Genomic DNA, 19,061 nt, shown 5'->3' on the forward strand with positions numbered 1-19,061 from the left:
GAAGCAAAAAACCAGTTAAATTGGAGATACTGTCTTAATTTCCTATTTAAAGCCTGGAGTTTAAATAGTTTTGTTTTTTTTTCTAAAACCTCTTTCTTCACAGGCCAATCGGTCCTAAAGTAGTCATTGCTATTTAGCATTAACTGTTAAGTTTAGTAGCATCTGACTGCAATTTATTTTGAATTCTTTAGGTCCAGAGCAAAGCAAGCAGAAAAAAGTGGCTCCTCGCCCAAGTATTCCTGTAAAGCAAAAACCAAAAGAAAAGGTGAGAGATTTGTTTCTCTGCCATTTCTTCAAGGATGCCATTTCCTCTGTTCTGTAGGAAAATAGCCTTATTCTTGACATTTACATGATAGAGTGAATGAAACTGCATTTTTGCTTCTATATAGATGGCAGTGGAATTTCTTAAAATTAACAAACTTTAGGCTTAGGCTTTAGCTTATATCTTTTTTTGTGTCTTTCCCCTTGTTGTTTTCCCTACTTTGTGGCCCTGTGTGCTTATACTTAGGCTGCTGGCCATTCAGCAAAATAGATTTTTGCTCTCAGCCTTTAGCAATATTTGTCTAACAATCACCCTTCCCTCTGCCCACTATTTTTATTATGTGGAGAGAGAGAGATCTTTAAGAATGTTCTAGCTCTTTTCACCATTTTCCTGTGCCACCATAATGGTGTACATGGACATCCTGGCTGATGCTCTCAAGAGCATCAACAATGCCATAAAGAGATGCAAACACTACGTTCTCACTAGGCAATGTACCAAAGTCATCCGGTTTCTAACTGTGATGAAGAAGTATCATGACGTTGGCAAATTTGAAACGACTGATGATCACAGAGCTGGGAAAATTGTTGTGAACTTCATAGGCATGTTAAACAAGTGTGGAATGATCAGCCTAGATTGGATGTGCAACTTTAAGATTTAGGAAAACGGCAGAATAATCTGCCCCTGGCCCATCACTTTGGTTTCATTGTGCTGAGAACCTCTGCAGGCATCATGGACCACAAAGAAGTAAGACAAAAACACAGAGGGAAAATCCTGGGATTCCTTTTTTAGGGATGTAATACATACGTACAAATAAAATGCCTCAATGGAAAAAAATCTTCTGAAGATTACTTCTCTGTTTCTACAGGATACTTGTGTTGGAAACATGTTTTCCAGATCTATTAATAAGATTTGTGATTTGCATTGTTTTCTGTGGCAAAAGTGAAGGCAAGTAGGGTGTGGTTTTGTTCTTTATCCTCTGTCCCTGCAGGAAAAACCACCTCCGGTCAATAAGCAGGAGAACACAGGCACTTTGAACATCCTCAGCACTCTCTCCAATGGCAATAGTTCTAAGCAAAAAATCCCAGCAGATGGTGTCCATAGGATCAGAGTGGACTTTAAGGTAAACGTGTTTAGTGACCCCGTAGTATACTGAGTGTCATGGACTTTAAATCAAGAAAATGATGTTTACCGACGGTATTAAAAGAGAGGAAGAGGAAATGAAGCACTAAGCGGGGGGATGAAAAAGAACTACCGTTATTAGCAGATGGGTTTGGGTATGTGAGAGCTTTGGTCACTGTGTGAGCAGAGGCATTGGAATATTCCTGCCCATCCTGAGTGATAAAGTGCTTTTAGAGGAGAACAGTGTGTGAGGAAATAATTCTTCCACATGGGAATTATCAAATGCTGATTGCTTGAATCAGCAAAAGTCTGAGAGAAACAGGAATCCCAGTATATCTTTGCATTATAGTTAACATGAATTGAGCCAATAGGTGAGCCTTTTAACAGTTTGTATCTGAGATTAAAAATTTTTTCAAGTAGCAGTTATTTTGAACTCGTTGAAATTAAATACTCTGACATTCAGGTGTCACTATAAGTTTACCTTTTTTACCCTTATTTTCAACCCAAAGTTATTTCATTGTAAAACTTTCATAAATGATTTTTCTCTCTCTGCACAGGAGGATTGTGAAGCAGAAAATGTGTGGGAGATGGGAGGCTTGGGAATCTTGACCTCTGTTCCTATAACACCCAGAGTGGTTTGCTTTCTCTGTGCCAGCAGTGGGCATGTAGAGGTAAGATAACCTGCTTCTTGGTACCCTAGAAAGTATAATGGTACATTATTTTGCTGTGATGAAAAAAATTATATTCTGTTTTGTTGGTATGTAGCAGCAGGTGCTATCCCCTGTTTAAACTAGCTAATGAAATGCTTTTGAAGTTTTTTAGAGATTTCAGGAAGAAATCTGCTTCTTACTAGATTAGCAAAGTTAGTGAGGAAAAATTTTAGTAGTCCAATTTCTACTCTTTATTAGCGTTCTGATTTTTCTGCTAGATGCCCAAACATGGAAAAAACGATGTCGTGTTCTTCACGAAAGGATGCTTTTGATGGTTGTTTCATATTGAATAACAAAACCCCCTTGTCTCTAAAGAGCTTTTAGCAAATTAATAAGAAAAAGGAACAACACCCAGGAAAAAAATAAGCTTAAGGACAGGAATATATGGTTCACAAAATGAGAAATCAAAACATGGTGAGAGGGAGCATTAAGCCTTCTAATGACCAAAAACTGGAAATTAAAAGCATGATAAAAAGGATCATGTAGAAATGGGGGCTCTGTTGGTGGAAATCTAAATTAGTTACAGTCTTTCTTTCTGAGGGTTGTTTGGAAATAAATACCTATTTTTAAAATGGATATACCCTCTAACCCAGCAATTGTACTCATCTTAAGGATATAATTAGATGAATCAGCATATGTGTATGTGTATGTATATATGTGTGTGTATATAATACATATATAATAAACCCGTCTATATATGTATACATGTAATCAACAGAAGTGTTTCAGTATTGTTTATGCTGCGGTTGCTTTAGATATCATTGAAACTATTAATAAGAATATTCAGACTACAAGTGCCAGGGGTCTGCTGTATCTCTTTTCCTACATAATCTAATGCTTTGCATCCACACATAGGCTACCCATAGGAATAATGTGTGCACCTTTTCTTCAACTTCTGTGATAAAACAGGTTGTTGTTTTTTCCAGAGTATAATTGCTCTGATTTAAATTGTGTCGTTCTGCACAGCAATCCCACGGAATTCCTAAAAACTGAATTATAGAATGAATAGCCCACGGCCCTCATTACACTTCTAAAGCGTAACCAGTGCCTGATAATTTCTTCCTCCATCTGAATTTTAAAAAAAGTTTTTGTTGACATGATTTTAGATTCACAGAAAAGTTACAAGAGTAGTACAAAGAATTCCCATATCCCCTTCACCTAGAGTTCCCAAATGTTAACATTTTTCATGTGCTTTATCTTTTTCTATATTTCTATTTTACAAAATAAATAATATGCTCACATTTTTATATGTAGACACATTTTTTCCTAAAAGTTTGAGAGCAAGTTGCAGACATATGCCCTTTGACCTCTAAATATTTTACTGTTTATTTCCTAACGCCAAGGACATTCTTACGTAGCCACGGTGTAATTATCAGAATCAGTCAGTTAACATTGGTACTTTACTCTTATCTCTGCCATGGGCCTTGGTTAGGTTTGCCCAGTTGTCCCAATAATTCTTTTATGGCAAAAGAAAATTCCGGGTCATCCTCATTCGAATTTTTTAAAATTCCTATATCCACATGAAAATAACTCATTTCTAAAATTAGACATGGTAAGGATAAACCAGAGCTCACAGTTGTTTAGAATATTGTAGAAAACCTTTAAAACCCTCCGTATTTCTCCTTACCCCACTCTTTTACATTCTCACAGTTCTTTGTTTATACCTCTATTACAGCACTTATTAGCACATTCTATGAAATCTTGGATTATTTTGTTACTTTGTAATTCTAATACTATTCCCACTTTAGTCCTCTGAATCTCTTGCAGTGTCCAGTATTGTGCTTTTTAAAAATACAGTCATTGCTTAATGAATATATATTAAATAAAATACAGATACCACCGTACTCCTAAAGCCCAAAGTATGTAAGTAGGATTCGGTTGATATTTCTACATGTTACTTTCCATTAACTTTTATGTTTCCATTTTACCGTAGTTTGTGTATTGCCAAGTCTGTTGTGAGCCCTTCCACAAGTTCTGTTTAGAGGAGAACGAGCGCCCTCTGGAGGACCAGCTGGAGAATTGGTGTTGTCGTCGCTGCAAGTTCTGTCATGTTTGTGGGAGGCAGCATCAGGCCACAAAAGTAAAAGTCTAAGCAGTACAACTACTTAGAGTATTATTCTTTGTCTCCACTTCTACCTTTTAATTTGGGATTTCGTATCTATATTTTATCTCTTGGCTTAGTTTGACTATTTAATTGGGTATAATCGATTGCCTATTTTTGTGTTTTAATTTTGGGAATATAGCAGAACACATAGCAAAATCCTCAAAATAAATGTACCTTATAAGAATATTCGTCACTGAGTGCCTTTGGCAGGAAATAAATCCCTGTGCTTTGAGAGTGAATAATTTATGAGGAAATTTAAACTTGTTATAATGATGTGCTGTACTTGAAGATATCAAGTAGTAGGCGTTTAGTGAGAGTGATGTCATGCCCACCTTCTTGCCTTTATATTTTCTTACAGCAGCTTCTGGAATGTAATAAGTGCCGAAATAGCTATCACCCTGAGTGCCTGGGACCCAACTATCCTACCAAACCTACGAAGAAAAAGAAAGTTTGGGTGAGTACACACATTGTACTGTTCCAAAGAGAATTGTCATGGGACTGTGGGCGTGCACAACTTGAGATGGGAATATCCTTGCTTGAGGATATTGTCTGTGTAACAGTTTTTTTTGCCTCATTAGGAAAAGCTTCCCAGTAGAGAATCAAGTCTAGACATTTGTGACCTTTTTAAATAAGAAGAGATAACTAAAAATAAGAAATTCTATTGAATTTCTTTTCTTCTTTTCCAGATCTGTACAAAGTGTGTTCGCTGCAAGAGCTGTGGCTCCACAACTCCAGGCAAAGGGTGGGATGCGCAGTGGTCTCACGATTTCTCCCTGTGCCATGATTGTGCCAAACTCTTTGCTAAAGGTACCTCATAAAAGCCAGTGCTGTCCACTTCTAGATGCTATACTTTAGAGGTTTTAGAGGTAAACTGAGCACCTAGTGAAATCAGATCAAATATCTTACACATTTTATTGAGGGTACCATTTAAACACATTTACTAAGTTCCTGACCTTGCCCTTTCCTTTACACAGAGAATTACAGCAACTGGAAATGTTTTATTAGCTTATATGGGAAGAACTCAGGGGACTTTTTATAATAACTAACCACAAAGAAATGCTCTGAGCCAGTATTTCCCAAAGTGAGGTGCATAGATATTTATTTGATTGTTTCAGAAATGATTTTAAGTGGTACCGAGTCAAACATTTTAATAGTTATGCTAAGAAAAAATTATAACTAATACATTGAACTCATTATTTTACTGACTTAGGATAATAATCATATTAAAAAGTTCACTGTTGAACTTATTTAAAATAAGCAAATCAATATCAAGTCTGTTAAGTAAAAAAAAATAGAGGTTCTACATCGATAAAGTGAATTGATGAAGGTTGTACATGGTGCAGAATTTTAGGAAGTGCTGCTGTAAGCTCTACTGTAAAAGTTCTAGGAATAAGGAAAAGTGTAGAATAATTTTTACTCCCATATGCTCACCTCTTTTTAAAAATGTAAATATCTTTGGAAAGTTTAAGAGATCAAGTTCTCTCTTCCATTCTTCTCTTATGTTACCTATAAAATCTACCTCATGACCTTTAAAAATGGGTCTAAAAAAGCGAACTAGTGGCATGTTCTAAGAGATCAGAATAATTTTGGCACTTTACAGATATGTGAACATTCCTTAGTACATTCATGCTGGCACGTGTAAGTAGTTTTAGAAGAAGAATCTAGTGGCTTGCATTTTAGATTAGGTTGGCATATGTAAGTCAGGAGCCTTAGAGTCATTGGTGTGTGAACCAAAGCACCGCTGAAAACTTGGCTTTGCTTTCAGGAAACTTCTGCCCTCTCTGTGATAAGTGTTACGATGATGATGACTATGAGAGTAAGATGATGCAATGTGGGAAATGTGATCGCTGGGTCCATTCCAAATGTGAGAATCTTTCAGGTACAGAAGGTTGGAGTCTTTTTATTACAGTTTCCTTCTTTCTTGGTACAGCTACATTTACAGCCCCCAAATTACTATAAATGTAAAAATATGGTAGTGTTGTTATTTAAAGTCTTAAAAAAAATTTTTTTTGGTCTCTAGAATAAATGACATCGTGTTAAGTTTTTGCTCATTTATCTTGAACATTTCCCTGTGAAATATTTACTTGCTGTCCTTTGTTGGTAATCCACTCATTCCCCAATAACCAAATCTTGGATTAGTATTAACAGTGTCCCTTTGGAGTCTAATATGTGTGAGTTCCTAGGGGATGTTAGAGTTTTACTATTGTTCCTAACATTTGCTTTATGTTAAGTTCAGTGAAATAGTTTCCTCTTCTCCTTCTCTCCCACTCTTCAAAGCATCTCTTCATTGTAGGTTTTTGTTTTCCTAGATGAGATGTATGAGATTTTGTCTAATCTGCCAGAAAGTGTGGCCTACACCTGTGTGAACTGTACTGAGCGGCACCCTGCAGAGTGGCGACTGGCCCTTGAAAAAGAACTACAGATATCCTTGAAGCAAGTTCTGACAGCCTTGTTGAACTCGCGGACCACCAGCCACTTGCTACGCTACCGACAGGTAGGTCCAAGTCTCATTTTGTTTTCTGAGAGTTTGTTCTTAGGTGGTTTATTACCTAGTAACAGAATGTTTTTTGTTTGATTGGGTGCTGGTGTTTTTTTGTTTTTGTTTTTGTTTTTCTCTGTTCTTCATTTAATTTTGTAAAGTTCCTTGTTTTGGCCTTAAACCATGAAGAACATTTTTAGAACCAAGGGTAGGACCTTCTTTGGAGTAAGAAATAGGAAGGGGCCATGTCTTCAGAGGCTTTGGCCTTTATACTGGAAGGCTGTGGGGAGCCAATAAAGGACTTCACCCAAAAGAGTAACCTGATCAGAGTTGCTTTTTAGAAAAGAGAATAATTCAGACTGGAGAGAGGGGAAAGGGTTGAGGGGGGGACTGAGCCTAGGGGCAGGCGCAGTGGTTAGGAGGCATTACGGTAATCTAGGTAATAGAGAGAACAGTAGCCTAATCTGAGATGATAGTGGAGCTAGAGACTCTTTGGCTCTGGGAAATCCCTAGGGTTCCTCAGGGCGTAATTTGAAAGCCACTACTTTTTGTCTATATGAGTTGTAAACTATGCTTCCCTAAGTAGTCATCGGGAACACAAGGTATAATGTTGGAAGAACCACGTGGATAACTTTAACTCAGTTAGGCTGCTGCTTTATCTTTTTAATAGAGCTCCAATTTTTGAGTAGGCAAATTAGCTGCCATCTATGTCTTACTCTAAAGCAACTGGATAGTTTCTATTTCTTCATCCTAGGTTTGGAAATTAATCAAGCAAAGCTCTTAAGTTAACCTAGCTGAGCTATTATATTAGATAACTGGCTCCTTTTAACTTTCCTTTTCTGTTATTGGAGAAATCTCTTATTTTTATGTTCTTTAGGTTTTATAAGTACCATCTTTATTAATTTTAATAGTATTTGCATAGATGTCTCATTTTCATTGTTAGATTAAAAAAAACATATTTTTCCTGGCAACAGGCTGCCAAGCCTCCAGACTTAAATCCCGAGACAGAGGAGAGCATACCTTCCCGTAGCTCCCCAGAGGGACCTGATCCCCCAGTGCTTACTGAAGTCAGCAAGCAGGAAGATCAGCAGCCTTTAGATTTGGAAGGAGTGAAGAGGAAAATGGACCAAGGGAACTACACATCTGTGGTATGTCTCTACAGCAAACTACCAAAATTTCAAGTGCCAGTTTAGCTTCCTTGGTTCTTTTAGAGGATGAGACTGGGTGTAAGCATTAAAAGATGATGTGTATTATATTTAGAAATGTCATGTGGCTTTTAATACCTAAAAATATGTCAGTTGTTTTAGCTCTGTTTCAGAAGATATGATATGATAGGGAAGATAGTGTCTGAAAATGGCTTTTTAAATTTGGCTTTCATCTGAGGTCTCTGAAAATTATTTTCATATTAAAAATTATGGGAAAATGGTAAATGATAAAAATGTAAAGTTAATTGGTTTGCCCCTTTTGAGATAACGTCTGAATAATATGTCTATATAGGGTATTCATTTTTAGATAGATGACTTTTAATTTTATGGTTTTAAAACTATATAGAAAATGACCATCTGTTAACTCATGGTCCACATTTCTTATTCAGTTGTTTCTTCATTTTAGCCTAAATAAAAAATTGTGGCCCTGTTTGGGTGACTTACCATGATACAGCTAATTTATTTGCATTCTTGCCTTATTAGCCGTGTATTTCTTGACTGCCACAAGTTAATTGTGAACTAAATCTCAGACTCCTCCTCTAATTAGAAATTACACTGTATTAAAATAAGGTGTTAGTTTTCTTTTGGATCTCTGTTGGATGACTTAGGAAGGAAGAGGAAGTGGTTTTGAGAACACACTGTTTTATAATTAATTCTTGTTTTTTGTATACAGTTGGAGTTCAGTGATGATATCGTGAAGATCATTCAAGCAGCCATTAATTCAGATGGAGGCCAGCCAGAGATTAAAAAAGCCAACAGCATGGTCAAGTCCTTCTTTATTCGGGTGAATGATATTAATAGTTTGTGTTTTTAATGCTTATCTATGGGTAATTACCCCATGAACAGAACAGACTTATTTACATTTTGATTTGCCATGTGTATAAAACATCTTTTGGTTTAATTCGTTTCTCTGATTCTTTGAGAGGAAGTTGGTGAGGTTGCCAGAGTGGATGGATCTTTCTCTTGGTGGCCTGACATCATCCTCATAGTGACAGAGAAGCTGATGTGAAGTTGTTGGTTTTTATGTGGTTTCCAAGTGAATGTTCACACACTTACATTTTGTTTCTTTGTTTTTTTCTATTAGCAAATGGAACGTGTTTTTCCATGGTTCAGTGTCAAAAAGTCCAGGTTTTGGGAGCCAAATAAAGTATCAAACAAGTAAGTAAATTCTGTAGTACTTTTTCTCCTCATCAGCTAGAAATCTGACTATTCTTATATTTCTAGATTAAGTATTTTTTAGATTAGGTTTTAAAATTTAAAAAAACCACAGTCAGTTGAAGTGCCTTTTCAGTGCTGACTTAGAGACAACATTCATACTACACATTGCTACCGTAATTCAATTCAACTTCGAAAAGTAATACATAGGTAACATCTCTTAAAACGTGTATACGTTTTTTTGGCATCCCGGTATGTAATCCAGTAATTGGGCTTGTTGTAATTTTGTTCTATTTTATTCAGTTCAAATGATGTTCTCTACCTCTCTTGATTCTCCATATTTAACCTTAAAGTTTTATTCCACTAAATTCTTTTAATTCTGTGATACAGTTATCATTTGTTTCGGGGAGCTTAACCAAGAGTCATACATTGAGGTTATATTTTTAAAAATAATGTATTTAGGCAGTTTCCAAATTCTGTGACTTGCTCTTACATTCTGTGAATGGCTTGTGCATGGGGCCAAGACCTGATGATAACAAGAATTTGATTATTTTGTATAGTCCTGGGTGTATTGCAGGAGTTCAATAAATACTTGTTGAATCAATTATTTTCAGCAGTGGGATGTTACCAAACGCAGTGCTTCCACCTTCACTTGACCATAATTATGCTCAGTGGCAGGAGCGAGAGGAAAACAGCCACACTGAACAGCCTCCTTTAATGAAGAAAATCATTCCAGCTCCCAAATCCAAAGGGCCTGGAGAACCAGACTCCCCAAGTCCTCTACTTCCTCCTACACCACCGATTTTGAGTAAGGCACCAGATGAAGTCATTAGCCAGCTCTCTCTAGATGCAAATATTGACTTTGTGAATCTAAATTTAATATACTTGTATATTGGAAAGATTTTCAAGTCATCCTTAAATGTAATACAGTTATTATTTTTGCTTCACTTGGAATGTTAACAAGGAATTGATATAAATACTCTAATGTAACAGATGGTGAGATAGATTAACTTTTCGAACACTTTTTGAAAGTGTTTATTTTATAGGCTATAAGGTATTTAAGCTGAATTGTTTTCTTTTGTCCTCAAAATCAGAAATAGTATTGCCAGTTTTAACTGGATGTCTTTTGGGTCTCCAAGGTACTGATAGGAGTCGAGAAGATAGTCCAGAACTGAACCCACCCCCAGGCATAGAAGATAATAGACAATGTGCATTATGTTTGATGTACGGTGATGACAGTGCTAATGTAAGTACCTTGGCATATGAGGCCCTACTTATTAGATGCCCATAATAAACTCTTTGTCCTTTGTGTCTTAACTTGATGACTGGGTGCCGTTTATTTAATGAATGTTTGTTGCTTAGTTTGTGGCACTTGGGTTTTTTTCTATAACTGATTTAGTTGATTTAAAAGATGGTTTGCCTTAAATTAACCTGTTGATGGCTAGTAATTTCTTCAGGATGTTCCTCTAAACGATTTTATGAAAGTCAATAAAATATAAGTTGCATATTAAATAGCTTGTATTTAATGTAACATAGAATGGTTAGTTAAGATCCTCGGTTCTGGCAGGCTGCCTGGATCCATTTCTGTGCTTTACTGCTTACTTGTTGACGTTGGCAAGGAGCTTAACTTCTCTGACCCTGTTTCATCTTTAAAATGAGGGTAAAAATAGTGCTGACCTCAGAATGGTTATGAGGATTAAAGGAAATAATGTATGTAAAGCCTTATTTAGTGTTTGGCATATAGTAAGCTTACAATAAAAGAAGGTTTTTAATGCAAGCTAAGAGAACTGGCTTTGAAATACAGTTTTTAAAAAGTCACTGCACTTTTGTAAACTTACCACATAGTGCTTACTTTTAAATTCTGTGTTTATAAAATATTTCCAGTCTGTGGAAAAGGTAGTCAGAAAGGAGAGAGGTGGAAACAGAAACATTGAAAGAGGAATTGTGATCTTTGTGTGCATCCTTAAGTTAAAGAATTTTAGTTAAAGGAGTTGAATTGATTTATTGAACTTGTCTTGATTGAGGTAAAGCTAATACCAAGGAAAACCTTTGACATTATGTTCTTTAAAGACAAAAGAAATGTCTTTATTTCATAGGATGCTGGCCGTTTGCTATACATTGGCCAGAATGAATGGACACATGTAAATTGCGCTTTGTGGTCAGCAGAAGTGTTTGAAGATGACGATGGATCACTTAAGAATGTGCATATGGCTGTGATCAGGGGCAAGCAGCTGGTAAGAACTTGTGGACAAGTGTTATGGAATAGTTTCCATTCATCTCAATTTCCAGATGTTCTTTCTGTGGCTAATGCTGCCTTCACTGGTGTTTTTTTTAGTGCCTTTAGAGTGGTCAGCCGATAACAAATATTGGTATACACTGTAGGCCGATTGTTATTCTGACCCTTTGAGGATGGGTGCAAAAGGGAAAAACAGTCTTCCTTAGAGAGGAGCCCAGATTGTGAATATGACAGAATAAGATGGTGACATATAGGCTAGTTGAAGGACATTTTTGAATTATGAAAAGTGTCTGTTAAGCCTAGTAACGAGAGAACCATTATGTTTCTGACTAGTATAATCCTTCTGGAACTGAGTTCTTTTGGATATAATAGCTTTCTAGCAAGATGATGTTTTTAGCATTGATCTTTAAAGTTTCATCTTCTTTAAATTAATTATGCATCCTAGAAGAGAAACTATGTTTTGGTCCAAGTTCTAAATCAAATTGTAATATTTATTTTATTTTGTTTTTTAATAATATTTAAATTTAGTAGTTATAGGGCTCCACGGACATTTGGAAAGAGAAGATTTGTAGAGAGTGCTTTATGGCTCATATTAATTCCTCTGTATTCAGCAGATTATCAATAAACAAAATGAATTGTAGGAAACCCAGAATTGGGTGACTCCTCTATAAGGAGATGGAAAATGGTTTAAAACATCGGAAAATCTGACTAGGACTGTTCTTTCTGGATTGTTAGAGATGTGAATTCTGCCAAAAGCCAGGAGCCACTGTGGGTTGCTGCCTCACATCCTGCACCAGCAACTATCACTTCATGTGTTCCCGAGCCAAGAACTGTGTTTTTCTGGATGATAAAAAAGTATATTGCCAACGACATCGGGATTTGATCAAAGGCGAGGTGAGAGAGCTTAGTTGCTTTTTGAATTCCCTAGGAATTCAAGGAAAATAGGCTGAATATAGCAAGCCATTTGATAAACTGTGTATTGCTTTCCTACTAGGTGTTCCTAGCATCTCCTCCTTTTAGGAGAACTACAGAAGTCCTGCTAGTGAAACATAAGGGTGATTTTGAGATATGCTCTATACTTCCCCTTTAAGAGAGTTAATATCAAGAGTGTAATTTGTAAAGGGACAACCTATTAACCGCTACCCTGGGTTTTCATTTTAGGTGGTTCCTGAGAATGGATTTGAAGTTTTTAGAAGAGTGTTTGTAGACTTTGAAGGAATCAGCTTGAGAAGGAAGTTTCTTAATGGCTTGGAACCAGAAAATATCCACATGATGATTGGTATGACATGGGCCTTCGTTGTGGAGGGAGGCTGGATGTATCATTGGGGTTCTTTCTAGTTTCTGGTTATGAAATGATTATATATATCTCATTATCTCCTCTAATAAGTTCTTCTTTCCTTGGCCAGGCTCCATGACAATTGACTGCTTAGGAATTCTGAATGATCTCTCTGATTGTGAAGATAAGCTCTTTCCTATTGGATATCAGTAAGTAGCGCAGTCAAAAGTATACAGCAACCCCCACAACTTGAGCACCCTGAAGCACGTCATTAAGTATAGAGCCATACTTGTTATCTACTTTTAACTGCTATTAAAAATTAGCTACATTTTTTGCTACTTCTCTCAGATTAGAACTAAAGTATCATTTTATGTCGGCTAAATCCTGTTATGGAAGAGAAGTATTGAATAATATTGTGATAAGTTTGCTTGGTGACAGATGATTACTAGAATTAGTGGGATGATCATATTGTAAGGTATAAAAATGTCAAGTCCCTCTGTTGTACACCTGAAACTAATGTAACTAATGTAATATTACATACCAACTATACTTAAATAAAAAATATTTCAAAATCATTTCTACATAAAACCTAAATAGAAAACACAAGGTCAATCTCTGAAGATTCTATTAAATTCCATTCATCTGGATTCAAAAGTCCAGGTTGTGGTCATGGATCATACATACCTCATGCCTCTGTCCTCAATTTTACATTTTATAGGTCCTTCCAAAAATGTAAACTCCCACAATAATAATCAGATTCTGTAGTATGAATTATAATTTTTCCTACGTGAAGTAAATTGTTTGAACTTCTAACAAGCTGGCAAGATAAATTTAAAATTCTTTTTTTGTCTCTCCCCCTTAAGAGTCTCATTTTGCTATAGGTACTCCAACTTATTCTGCATTCCAATTCTGACAACACATTCTATACTCCACATTTAGTTGGCAGCTGTTTGTATAAACTAGGCTCCATCAGCATCCAGAAAATTTGAAACACTTTAATTTCCCTTGTCTCAAAGGAAGCACCTCAGGTTTGCTCTTTCCTCACTTTGTACACACTATGGGGCAGTAGTCCCTTCCTGAAGGCCAATAACTATTTCTTGTGGTAGTTGGTATTTTTGTTTCTCTGCGTTTTAGGATATTTTATTATTTGTGCCCCCTGCTCACAAAAAAATTGATGCTATTTTCTGAGAGGCTAAGAAAAACCAAGGCTTCCAAAAAGCTTGGAACACCCTAACTGAGGAAATCCTGTAATAAGAATCCATGAAACAAAGCTAAATTCTATAAATCAAGGAGACCAGGAGCCTAAGATGAGAAGAGATTTTGACAAATGTTAATCTCTGCTTCTGTGCTCTCATTTCTGGTGATTTTTACAAACCTGTTTGCTAGATGTTCCAGGGTATACTGGAGTACCACAGATGCTCGCAAGCGCTGTGTGTATACGTGCAAGATAGTAGAATGTCGTCCTCCAGTTGTAGAGCCAGATATCAACAGCACTGTTGAACATGATGAAAACAGAACCATTGCGCATAGTCCAACATCTTTTACAGGTTAGTCTTTAATCAAGATGGGACTTGAATTAAATTTTGGGGAGTACTAGAGTTGAAGTGTTGGAGAAAGTCATTTCTTTGGGAGGTCTCATTTGTTTCTATTTTGATATTTACTGAATAGCTGGCTTTTTATTGGTTCATTTGTTTGATATTTTAATTGGACTTTTTTAAGTAAAGGTTTTTATATCTTACCACAGAAATTTCATCTAAAGAAAGTCAAAACACAGCTGAAACTGTAAGTCCTCCATCACCAGACCGACCTCCTCATATACAAACCTCCGGTTCCTGTTTTTATCATGTCATCTCAAAGGTCCCGCGGATTCGAACACCCAGTTATTCTCCAACACAGAGATCTCCTGGCTGTCGGCCATTGCCCTCTGCAGGTAAAGGACTTCATTGACCCCAAGTAGGTCAGCTCAAAGATGAATCTGTAATTCCTTCAGGCAACTTTATATTAGTGACTTTTGCTAATTGAAAAATGTTGATTTTTAGTTATCTATCTATCTATCTATCTATCTATCTATCTATCTATCTATCTATCTATAACCAAGTCATTGAAACCAATGACTGCCACACATTTGTTCTATCATACACTTTTTTACTTTTTCTTTCTTGTTTAGGAAGTCCTACTCCAACCACCCATGAGATAGTCACAGTGGGTGATCCTTTACTCTCCTCTGGACTTCGAAGCATTGGCTCCAGGCGTCACAGTACTTCTTCCTTGTCACCTCAGCGGTCTAAACTCCGGATAATGTCTCCAATGAGAACTGGGAGTACTTACTCCAAGAATAGTGTTTCCTCAGTCTCTGCCCTAGGGACCGCTGCAGATCTTGAGTCAAGTGCCAAAGCAGTCGATCATGTCTTAGGCCCACTGAATTCAAATACTAATTTAGGGCAAAACACTTCCAGCTCTTCAAATTTGCAAAGGACAGTCGTTACTATGGTCACTAAAACTACTCATTTGGATGGATCTTCATCTTCAGAAATGAAGCATTCTAGTGCTTCAGACTTGGCATCTAAGAGCTCTTCTTTGAAAGGAGAGAAGACCAAAGTGCTGAGTTCCAAGAGTTCAGAGGGACCTGCACATAATGTGGCTTACCCTGCCATTCCTAAACTGGCCCCACAGGTCCCTAATACAATATCTGGAGAACTAAACGTTAGTAAAATCAGCACTTTTGCTGAACTCTCTTCAGTCCCATTTTCTTCTAAAGAAGCTCTCTCCTTCCCACCACTCCATTTGAGAGGGCAAAGAAATGACCGAGACCAACATACAGATTCTAACCAATCAGTAAACCCCTCTCCCAATGAAGATACTGAAGTCAAAACCTTGAAGCTAGCTGGAATGAGCAACAGATCATCTATTACAAATGAACATGTGGGACCGAGTTCCAGGGACAGGAGACAGAAAGGGAAAAAATCTTGTAAAGAGACTTTCAAAGAAAAGCATTCCAGTAAGTCTTTTTTGGAACCTGGTCAGGTGATAAGTGGTGAGGAAGGAAACCTAAAGCCAGAGTTTGTTGATGAAGTTTTGACTCCTGAGTTTATGGGGCAACGACCATGTAATAATGTTTCTTCTGATAAGATTGGGGACAAAGTCCTTTCTATTACAGGAGTCCCCAAAGCTCTATCCATGCAAGTAGAAGGCTCTGCCAAGGAATTACAGACACCTCGGAAACGCACAGTCAAAGTAACACTGACACCTCTGAAAATGGAAAATGAGAATCAGTCCAAGAGTACCCTGAAGGACAGTAGTCCTGTTTCCCCTTTGCAAATAGATTCAGCATCTCCAACAGAACCAATTTCAGCCTCTGAAAGTCCAGGAGATGGTGCAGTGACCCAACCAAGCCCCAATAATACCTCATCCCAGGATTCTCAGAGTAACAACTATCAGAATCTTCCAGTACAGGACAGAAATCTAATGCTTCCAGAGGGCCCCAAACCTCAGGAGGATGGGTCTTTCAAGAGGAGATATCCTCGTCGCAGTGCCCGGGCACGTTCTAATATGTTCTTTGGGCTTACCCCACTCTATGGGGTAAGATCCTATGGTGAAGAAGACATTCCGTTCTACAGCAGCTCAACTGGGAAGAAACGAGGCAAGAGATCAGCTGAAGGACAGGTGGATGGGGCTGATGACCTAAGCACTTCCGATGAAGATGACTTATACTACTACAATTTCACTAGAACAGTGATTTCTTCAGGGGCAGAGGAACGGCTGGCATCCCATAACTTGTTTCGGGAGGAGGAACAGTGTGATCTTCCCAAAATTTCACAGTTGGATGGTGTTGACGATGGGACAGAGAGCGATACTAGTGTCACAGCCACAACAAGAAAAAGCAGCCAGATTCCAAAAAGAAATGGTAAAGAAAATGGAACAGAGAACTTAAAGATTGATCGACCTGAAGATGATGGTGAAAAAGAACATGTCATTAAGAGTTCTGTTGGCCACAAAAATGAGCCAAAGATGGATAACTGCCACTCCGTAAACAGAGTGAAGACTCAAGGACAGGATTCCTTGGAAGCTCAGCTCAGCTCATTGGAGTCAAGTCGCAGAGTCCACACAAGCACCCCCTCGGACAAAAATTTACTGGACACCTATAACACTGAGCTCCTAAAATCTGACTCGGATAATAACAATAGTGATGACTGTGGGAACATCCTGCCCTCAGACATTATGGACTTTGTACTAAAGAATACTCCATCCATGCAGGCTTTGGGTGAGAGCCCAGAGTCCTCTTCATCAGAACTTCTGAACCTTGGGGAAGGTTTAGGTCTTGACAGTAATCGTGAAAAAGACATGGGTCTTTTTGAAGTGTTTTCTCAGCAGCTGCCGACAACGGAACCTGTCGACAGTAGTGTCTCTTCCTCTATCTCAGCAGAGGAGCAATTTGAGTTGCCTTTAGAGCTACCGTCTGATCTCTCTGTCCTGACGACCCGGAGTCCCACTGTCCCGAGCCAGAACCCCAGTAGACTGGCTGTAATCTCAGACTCAGCAGAGAAGAGAGTAGCCCTCACGGAAAAATCGGTGGCTGCCTCTGAAAGTGACCCGGCCCTGCTGAGCCCAGGAGTGGATCCCACGCCTGAAGGCCACATGACGCCTGACCATTTTATCCAAGGCCACATGGATGCAGACCACATCTCCAGCCCTCCTTGTGGTTCAGTGGAGCAAGGTCATGGCAACAGTCAGGATTTAACTAGAAACAGTGGCACCCCTGGCCTCCAGGTACCTGTTTCCCCTACTGTTCCTATCCAGAACCAGAAATATGTGCCCAATTCTACTGATAGTCCCGGCCCATCTCAGATTTCTAATGCAGCTGTCCAGACCACTCCACCCCACCTGAAACCAGCCACTGAGAAACTCATTGTTGTTAACCAGAACATGCAGCCACTTTACGTTCTCCAAACTCTTCCAAATGGAGTGACCCAAAAAATCCAATTGACCTCTTCTGTTAGTTCTACACCCAATGTGATGGAGACAAATACTTCAGTATTGGGGCCCATGGGCAGTGGTCTCACCCTAACCACAGGACTAAATCCAAGCTTGCCAGCTTCTCAATCTTTGTTCCCTCCTGCTAGCAAAGGATTGCTCCCCATGCCTCATCACCAGCACTTACATTCCTTCCCTGCAGCTACTCAAAGTAGTTTCCCACCTAACATCAGCAGTCCTCCTTCAGGCCTACTTATTGGGGTTCAGCCTCCAGATCCCCAGCTTTTGGTTTCAGAAGCCAGCCAGAGGACAGACCTCAGTACCACAGTAGCCACTCCATCCTCTGGACTCAAGAAAAGACCCATATCTCGTCTACAGACCCGAAAGAATAAAAAACTTGCTCCCTCTAGTACCCCTTCAAACATTGCCCCTTCTGATGTGGTTCCTAATATGACATTGATTAACTTCACACCCTCCCAGCTTCCAAATCATCCCAATCTGTTAGATTTGGGGTCACTTAATACTTCATCTCACCGAACTGTCCCCAACATTATAAAAAGGTCTAAATCTGGCATGTATTTTGAACAGGCACCCCTGTTACCACAGAGTGTGGGAGCAACTGCTGCCACAGCAGCGGGCACGTCAACAATGAGCCAGGATACTGGCCACCTCACATCAGGGCCTGTGTCTGGCTTGGCATCTGGTTCCTCCGTCTTGAATGTTGTATCCATGCAAACTACAACAGCCCCTACAAGCAGTGCATCAGTTCCAGGACATGTGGCATTAAGCAACCCGAGGTTGCTGGGTACCCCGGATATTGGCTCAATAAGCAATCTTTTAATCAAAGCTAACCCCCAGAGCCTGGGGATTCAGGACCAGCCTGTGGCTTTACTGCCAAGTTCAGGAATGTTTCCACAACTGGGGACATCACAGACTCCTACTGCTACAATGACAGCAGCACCTGGCATCTGTGTCCTCCCCTCTACTCAGACTATGGGCATAGCAGCTGCTTCGCCTTCTGGAGAAGCAGAAGAACACTATCAGCTTCAGCACGTGAACCAGCTTCTTGCCAGCAAAACTGTGATTCTCTCTTCCCAGCGTGATCTTGATTCTGCTTCAGGGACCCAGGGATCCACCTTTACCCAGACAGTAGATGCTCCTAATAGCATGGGGCTAGAGCAGAATAAGGCTTTATCCTCAGCTGGGCCCGCCAGTTCATCCTCTCCTGGGGTTTCTCCAGCCTCTGGACAGCAGTCTGCCAGCCCCTCAGTGCCGGCTCCCACTAAACCCAAACCAAAAATCAAGCGGATTCAGCTGCCTGTCGACAAAGGGAATGGCAAGAAACACAAAGTTTCCCATTTGCGGACCAGTTCTTCTGAAGTACACATTCCAGACCAAGAAGCCAACACGACATCCCTGACGTCAGTCACAGGGTGAGAGACCCAAAACTGGCTGTGCTGCATCTGTGGGGTCTGTGCTCTGGATCAGAGGCTGTTGCACTGGTAGCTTCTGGGAGGGACACTTCTCTGCCAGGTTGCAGTAGT

The 19,061-nt window shown here is 38.9% G+C and overlaps 2 protein-coding genes across 7 annotated transcripts in view; both read left to right on the plus strand.

Annotated features, from left to right (window-relative positions):
- The window catches only part of KMT2A (lysine methyltransferase 2A), a gene marked incomplete at its 5' end in the record, with an annotated part of 76,234 nt that overhangs the window by 34,702 nt on the left and 22,471 nt on the right, over positions 1–19,061 (plus strand). For 3 of the 6 annotated variants that reach the window (XM_081062899.1, XM_081062896.1, XM_081062897.1), the window contains 20 exons: positions 192–265; positions 1,251–1,382; positions 1,939–2,052; positions 4,025–4,171; positions 4,554–4,649; positions 4,882–5,002; positions 5,961–6,074; positions 6,505–6,689; positions 7,649–7,822; positions 8,553–8,663; positions 8,964–9,037; positions 9,649–9,842; positions 10,174–10,280; positions 11,131–11,268; positions 12,006–12,164; positions 12,432–12,549; positions 12,677–12,755; positions 13,933–14,093; positions 14,291–14,476; positions 14,714–18,950. In XM_081062899.1, the coding sequence (XP_080919025.1) occupies positions 192–265; positions 1,251–1,382; positions 1,939–2,052; positions 4,025–4,171; positions 4,554–4,649; positions 4,882–5,002; positions 5,961–6,074; positions 6,505–6,689; positions 7,649–7,822; positions 8,553–8,663; positions 8,964–9,037; positions 9,649–9,842; positions 10,174–10,280; positions 11,131–11,268; positions 12,006–12,164; positions 12,432–12,549; positions 12,677–12,755; positions 13,933–14,093; positions 14,291–14,476; positions 14,714–18,950 (6,721 nt within the window). Of the gene's footprint in view, positions 1–191; positions 266–1,250; positions 1,383–1,938; positions 2,053–4,024; positions 4,172–4,553; positions 4,650–4,881; positions 5,003–5,960; positions 6,084–6,504; positions 6,690–7,648; positions 7,823–8,552; positions 8,664–8,963; positions 9,038–9,648; positions 9,843–10,173; positions 10,281–11,130; positions 11,269–12,005; positions 12,165–12,431; positions 12,550–12,676; positions 12,756–13,932; positions 14,094–14,290; positions 14,477–14,713; positions 18,951–19,061 lie in introns of all 6 variants that reach the window. The other 3 variants (XM_081062894.1, XM_081062895.1, XM_081062898.1) reach the window with 2 other exon arrangements.
- Positions 666–1,051, plus strand: LOC308503554 (small ribosomal subunit protein uS8-like; the record flags this gene model as incomplete). The annotated part of the gene is given in 3 exon segments (XM_081062900.1): positions 666–885; positions 888–910; positions 914–1,051. Coding segments are annotated over 3 exon segments (381 nt in total).

The sequence above is a fragment of the Rhinolophus hipposideros genome, assembly GCF_964194185.1.
Source record: "Rhinolophus hipposideros genome assembly, chromosome: 10".
Taxonomy (NCBI): Eukaryota; Metazoa; Chordata; class Mammalia; order Chiroptera; family Rhinolophidae; genus Rhinolophus; species Rhinolophus hipposideros.